The sequence below is a fragment of the Pediculus humanus genome, genomic scaffold (genome assembly GCF_000006295.1).
Source record: "Pediculus humanus corporis 1103172107363 genomic scaffold, whole genome shotgun sequence".
NCBI classification, from domain to species: domain Eukaryota; kingdom Metazoa; phylum Arthropoda; class Insecta; order Psocodea; family Pediculidae; genus Pediculus; species Pediculus humanus.
Genome location: NW_002986993.1, coordinates 309,645 through 316,945, shown reverse-complemented (window position 1 = coordinate 316,945; position 7,301 = coordinate 309,645). Strand labels below are relative to the sequence as shown.

The 7,301-nt window shown below is 26.4% G+C and overlaps 1 protein-coding gene across 1 annotated transcript; it reads left to right on the top strand.

Annotated features, from left to right (window-relative positions):
* Positions 1 to 270: 270 nt before the first annotated feature.
* On the top strand, positions 271 to 625 carry Phum_PHUM004330 (sidestep protein, putative; the record flags this gene model as incomplete). The annotated part of the gene is made up of 2 exons (XM_002422613.1): positions 271 to 355; positions 462 to 625. 2 exons carry the CDS (start codon positions 271 to 273, stop codon positions 623 to 625), a joined length of 249 nt encoding a protein of 82 aa, XP_002422658.1.
* Positions 626 to 7,301: the final 6,676 nt, after the last annotated feature.

Genomic DNA, 7,301 nt, shown 5'->3' with positions numbered 1-7,301 from the left:
GAAATATACATACATACATATATATATATAAATATTTTTTTTAATGATGAATTTCTTTATATTATATATTTAATTTGTAATAATGAATAGAAAACGATTGAATATAAAAAATATTAAATTTTTTTTTTTTTTTGGGGGGGATCGTTAACAGGAAAACCGCCTCCAACAGTGTCTTGGTTAGCAAACGATAAGTTGACTCCCGGTTTTATAGAAAGGAACGCGGATGGCATTATAATTAATCGTTTAGAAGTATCGAGAGTGACGAGGGAAATGTTTAATGCCACGTTCAAGTGCCAGGCAAGCAATTCGAAATTGACATTACCTTTGGAAAAAACTACAAGGTTGGAACTGAATTGTAAGTAATTGACATTTTTTTTTTTTTGTACAATTAATTTACAATTTACAATTTTTTTCGAATCGTTTAAATCATTTAAAGTAATTTTTTTTTTCTATTTTTACAGTGAAGCCTTTGAGAGTAAATATATTAAATAAACCCAAACTACTGTCTGCAGACACTGAATATGCCATTTCGTGCGAATCCGTTGGATCGAGACCTCAAGCTGAAATAACATGGTGGCGAGAAAATAGAAGATTTAGAAAAGGAAGAGTGAGTACATTTATTTAAAAAAAAAAATCAACCTAACGTTATCCCCTAACCCCTACCCCTCCTCCTCCTCCTCCTCGAGAAAGAGATTAAAAAAAAAATTATTTTAATTTGAATTTTTGCGTGTTTTTCAAATAAGAAATAAAATGTCAAGAAAAAAAAAATGGCATTTTTCGAATGGTAATCACTTAATTTTTTTATTTTTCCTAAGGAAAATCTCTGACAGTTTGCATTGGGGAGGGGGTCGGGACGAGTCGGGGGGTTGGTAGGGAGAAAGAAAAAAAGAAAAAAAGAAAAATTTTCGAACGAGGGTTCTTTCATATTTAACTAAGTCACGCGCATTGTCTTTTTTGTTGAATGACTTAATTGCTTGCATAAACATTTTTGATTTTTCGATTTTCACTCATCTTAAAACTTGACTCGAACTAAATTTTTCAAAAAAAAAAAAAGGTAGAGGTAGAGGTAGAGGTAGAAAAAGGTTGATGAATAATATCATTTTAAAATCTCACAATAATTGTCATGTTTTGTTTTTATCATTTAATGAATCGAGTAGAAAAAAAAAAAAAATTCCCACGTGATTTCCAATTTATGTCTCCCTTCCCTCTCCTTCTTCCCTCGTAAAAATTTTTTTTGTGTGTGTGCATGTTACGAAAATATCATTTTTAAATACGATTTGCTTTTCCACATCGATTCTATATTTATATATAAGAATTTGTTGCTTAGTTAAAGAAAATTCTATATATAAAATAAAACATGGCGATGGTTAACGGTGGTTGTTGGTTGTTGTTGGGTTTTCTAAAAGGTTTTTTTTTTTTTCGTTACCAATAAATTATTTAGATAATAGATCTATCTTTTTATTTTTTTTTTTTTAGACAGATTATTTTCAAAAGAAACTTTTATTGCTACGCTATATACAAACTCCGCGTTTAGACTTCTTATTCAAGGTTTTTCCTTTTCTTTTCTTTTCTTTTCTTTTCGGTTGTTTTATTTTTCACTTAATGGCTATTCCAACTGCGACTCACATTACATAAATTGAAACATGTAAACAAAAAAAAACAAAAAAAAAATTTGAAACATTTAATTTACTAAACAATTTTAACAACTATCAAAAACTAAAAAAACTAAAATTTTCTAAAAAGGAAGGAAAAAATCTAAATTAAAAAAAAAAAAGGTGATGCTATTGTATTGTTTTGTTATTATTATTATTAAACTATACGACATTAAAACAATTTTTTTAAATTAAAAAAAAAAGAAAGAGAGAGAGAGTTGTTTAATTTAATGGTATCGTGATAATTATGAAAACCCAAGCAAAAAAAAAAAAATATCTTATAGAAAAAGAAAAGGAAAGAGTTGTATTATGGAATTATAAAACGGAATAGATGCTGAGTGACAAAGAGAGAGAGAGAGAGAGAGAGAGAAAGAGAGAAAGAGAAAGAGAGAAAGAGAAAAAAAAAAGTAATTAAATCGCATACCGAAAATAATATTAAACATTCTTTTAAGGAAAAGCGTTTAACCTTTTCCAACAGCCTTTAACCTCTCTCCTCTCTCTCTATCTTTCTCTCTCTGAGTTTCTCTCTCTCTCTCTCTTTCTCTCTCTCTATTCTTAAAATGGCAAACCTTCCACCGCTTGCTTTCAACATGAATATTTGCATTTTAATTAGGCTTACCTTTTTAAATTTTTTTTTTTTTTTTTTACCTCCGAACGTCTGACATCGTTTTTTTTTTTTTCCTTTTTTTCCTTTTTTCTGCTTTTTTTCCTTTTTTTTTTTTAAATTGCTTTCTAAAATTTCCCTCCTTTTTTTAGTTTAAAAAAAAAAAAAAAGAAAAAGAAAAATTAAACGTTATCTTGTTTAAAAAAAAAAAATTTATATTAAAAACGATAAATTTATAATTAATTAATTAATTTTTTTCGAGAAAGAGAGAGAGAGAGAGACGGTTATGAATTATAATAAATAATTAATTATTCAACGTATTTTTTTTCATTTTCGATTTGATTACGTCGTCATTTAAAATTGAAATAAATTATTTTAAATATTTTATTTATTTATATTTATTAATAATAATTAATAATTATTATTATTGTTGTTTTTTTTTTTTTTTAGGTAACGTCGACGTCTAATGACACGGCCGTCGTGAGCACGCTTATATTTATTCCTTCCCCAGAAGATGACGGACATCATTTAAAGTGCATTGCAGACAATCCTTTCATTTCCGGTTCCGCCATCGATGACACGTTAACGTTTAACGTCATATGTGAGTATTTAATTTTTTTGTCGTCACTCGATTAGTAAATATTTTTTAATAAAATTGAGGTTAAATAGTAAATAATGGATTCTATCGATAGATAGACTTTAATAATAATAATAATAATAATGATTGTCCAGGAATCTGGCAAAATTTCAAAGGGTTGTAAAAAAAATAACGGTTTTAACGTATCGAACGCGGGTGCGAACGTGTGGGAAATCTGGTTTTAGTGTTTTTTTTTTTTATTGGAAAAATAAAAAATTATTTTTTAAAAATAATAATAATAATATATAAAGGATCAAAATGGATTCACGATTAAAAAAAATTAATTTATTTAAATGGTAGATTATTTAAAAAAAAGAAATAATAATAATAATAATAGCTATGGCGATGATGATGATGTCGAATAAAGAATACGTTTAAATGTTTTCAAAGATTAAATTTTTAATGAAAAAAATGGGGGAGGGGAGGAAGGGGGAGGGAAAATTTAAATTTTTTTTTTCACGGTTGTAATAATAGTAATCTTATTATTATTATTATTTAATGTAAAGAAATGAATTAAAATTTCAATGCACGAATTTTTTTTATAGATTTTTTTTTATTCAAGTTAAAAATTATTTAAACATTAGGAATATTAATTTTCCTTTTTTCCCTTTTTTTTTTTGTTAAATTTAACACAAAACGATGACGTTATCGATGACGACGACGAAATAAAACATTAAATTTTTGTTTAAAAAAAAAAAAAAAACCTTTCGATCGAACTTTTAGTTGTTTCCTTATCGAAACAAAAGGAAAAGGAAAAAAGGAAAAAAAGGAAAATAAAGAAAAAAAATTTTTTTTTTAATTTAATTATTTAAAATGAATGAAATGTGTGGAAAAAGGTTGATGGAGTCTAAAAAAAAAAAAAAAATGATGATGCACGTGTAAACGTTTTAAGTAAATTGTATCTGAGGCGGGGGGGGTGGGAAATTCTAATACGTTTAACAGGAGTTGGGAGGAGAGAAGGGTAAGGGGAGGGAAAGGGCAGGGGGCGTATAAGAAAATTTTTTTTTTTGTATTCGGAAATAAAATAAATTCACGACGACAAAATATTTCGAGTGGAAAACTTTGAGAAAAAAAAAAAAAAAAAAAATTTTTTACTACTTAAATATTTTGCAGTTAATGAGGTATATATAAATCGATTGATTGAAAAAAAAAAAAAAAAAGAAGGCGATTGATAAAGGTGATAAGATGTAAAAAAAAATTATTATTATTATTATCATCGAACGGAAATGTTTTATATGTCATTATTGCACGCATACGAAATATTTTAACGTAATCAAATTATTGATAACATACATATATGTGTTAATGTAATTACGATAAGGTAGATAGATATCACGTGGGTTCGTAAGTAATTAATGGCCTCCCCATTTATATCCTCCATACCCCCTTTTTTTTTTGTTTAATTTATGGATTTATGTCCTTTTATTATTAGGAAAATAAATTAATTAAAAAAAAAAAAAATCGTTAAAGAATTTTTTTTTTTTTTTTTTTTTTTTTTTAACCAAGAGTATATTTTGGCATTTATGTTTTACGGCCAGAATACAAGGCTATAAAAATTTTAATTGGATTTAAAAAAAAAAAAATTTGTTATAATTATAAAAAAGAAAATGAGGGAGGGGGAGTGGGAGATGAGTGGGGGATGAGGAAGGGGAGGGGAGGGTAAAAAAGATAATAAAATAAGTCATTTGGTGGAACATTAAAAAGAATAACGACTCTCGTAATAATAAATTTTTGAATTTTTTCTCTCTCTCTAACACGGTGAGGTCGGTTATAGTTCGGTTAACGATATATATATATATATATATATATATATTTTGTTTGAATTTAAATAAATTTAAATTATATTTGTTTTAATAATAATAATAATAATTAATTGACTTCGATTATTTTTTTTTTGTTTAAAAAAGTTACGAGACGAAAGGTATAAAATGTGATTAGTAAAGTAATTTATAATTTTCGATCGTACAATTTTTTATTTTAATAAATTTTAAATTATCATCCCTCACTCCCGCTACGAGGGTTGATGGTGACCTTTTTAAAAAGAAATTTTTTTTTTTTTTTCTTCAGACAAGAATCACACGATTAATTAAAAAAGGTGGAAAGTAAAAACTTTCTTGTAGTGTTTTGAGAAAATTTTCAAAATTAAACTTGAACTGATGTATTAATAATAATAATAATGATAATAATAATACTAATTGATGAAAAGTATAGTTGTGCGTCAGTTTTAAAAACAAAATTATTCATAATAAATGAAAAATGATTACGAAAAATGTCGATTGATAAATTGTAAAATGTATTTTGCGTGTGGGTGCGCGTGTGCGTTCCGTTATTTTATTTTATTTTTTTTTTCATTTAAAAAACATTTTGAGAATGTTTATTTATTTGCGGGAAGGGGAGGGGAGGGGAAAAGCCAAATTCAATACAAATATTTCTTTTTAGAAAAATAAAGGAAAAGAAGGAAGGAAAATTTAATCGAAAAAATGTTTTTTATTTTTTTTTATTTTTTTGCATTCAAAAGCTTAGGTGAGAATAAAAAAGCACTCAAATTAAAAGATTTTTACTTTTTTTTCCACATCCCTACCACCCCCCCACCAACCTCCGTGCCCCCACCACCCTTCTCCTTCTTTACTTTGAATGTATATACATGTATGTATATATTCTTTTTTTTCTAGCACATATTCCATTTTGAACTTTTCTTTTTTTTTATCCCTTAACTACGAATGTTTGAATTTAAAATTCATTTTTTTTTTGCGGGGAGAGAGTGGAGGGGTGGGGGGTAGGGGAGGAAAAAGGGTTTTAAGCATTCATTTTGTATGTTAATCATTTGTAATTCAAAAAAAAAAAAAAAAGGAGAAAAAATATCATCTTATTTTCCACTTCATTCAATTTTTTTTTATTGCCTTTTATATGCATATTTGCAAAATCTTACGTGAGCGGTGTATGTAACGTCCCCCCACTCACTTACTCACCCCCCCTCGCCCCCCGTAAATAATTATTTTTTCAAATAGTAAAAATTTGTTTTTTTTTTTTTTTGCGTATTTAATATCGTTTTTCTATCTGAGGTCGTAATGAAAAAATAATAATAATAATAACAATGTGATAATTCAGGCGGAATATTTTTTCAAATTAAATTTTTCATTACTTTTCTTCCCCCCCCCCTTCCATCGTTCAATAATAATAATAATAATAATAATTTTATTTCCTTATTTTTTTTGAATGGGGGATTTAAATTTAAAAGGGAAAAACTTTTCTTTTCGAATTTTTCCCATCATGTAAATTTTTTTATTTTATTTATAAGTTCATTAATTTATTGATTTTTTGTAGGTTCGAAAATTTATCATCCAATTTTCTTTTCTTTTTTTTTTTTATTGTTAATTTTAAAATCGTTATAAAAGTTTTTCTTTTTCCCCCCTCCTTTCCTCCTTCCTTCTCCCTCCTAAAAATTACTTTTATTAGATGTACAGCAAAAAAAAGAAAAAAAAAAAGAAAAATTTTTTTTTCTTTCTCCCCGTTAATCCCAACCCCCCTTTTTCCAAATAAATAAAGTTTTTATACTACAATCTAACAGATGAAATACTACAATCTGTCGTACGAATTTATGAGATTTTCTAAAAGAGAAAGAGAGAAAGAGAGAGAGAGAGGGAGTGAGATGAAAATAGTTATGAATAATTTTTACTTTTTCACAAAAAAAAAAAAAAAAAAAAAGAAAAAATTTGTCCCCTTTTTAAAAAAATTCTTAATACAGCTTTATAAATTTTCTCTCTCTCTTTCATAACAATTCCACATTAAATATTTAAAAGAAAATTTTTTTTTAAAAAAAAATCTATCAACTTTTAATAATAATAATAATAGTAATAATAATAAATGGAAAATTGTGTTTTTAAATTTAAAAAAACTCGCACATGGGGAATAAAAATTTATTTTATTAAATTTAAATTTATCGTTATGAAAATGTTTTTTTTTTAAAGTTTATAATTATCATTTACTACTGCCACGATTTCACAAATTTCTGTGACTGATATCACGACGTGAAATGTGTGAGTGAGGACGGAGGGGGCGGAGAGGCGGGGAGAAGGTCCCTGAATTTTCACATGATAAAATTTTTTATTAATTTTCCCTTACTTTTTAATTTAAAATCTCGGAAAAAATAAAATATTATTAATATTATTATTATTATTATTACAAAAAATAATAATGATGATGATAATAATAATAATAATAATAATAATAATAATAATAACACCACAGCCAAAGAAGCAGACAAAAGGCTGAAATATAGAAATTTGGAAATCGAAATAACCAGGATGTGGGGAACAAAAACAGAAACGATTCCGGTCATCGTGGGAGCATTGGGAGCCATGCCACATTCAATGAAAGGAAACTTAAAGAAGATTATGAAGAACCTAAA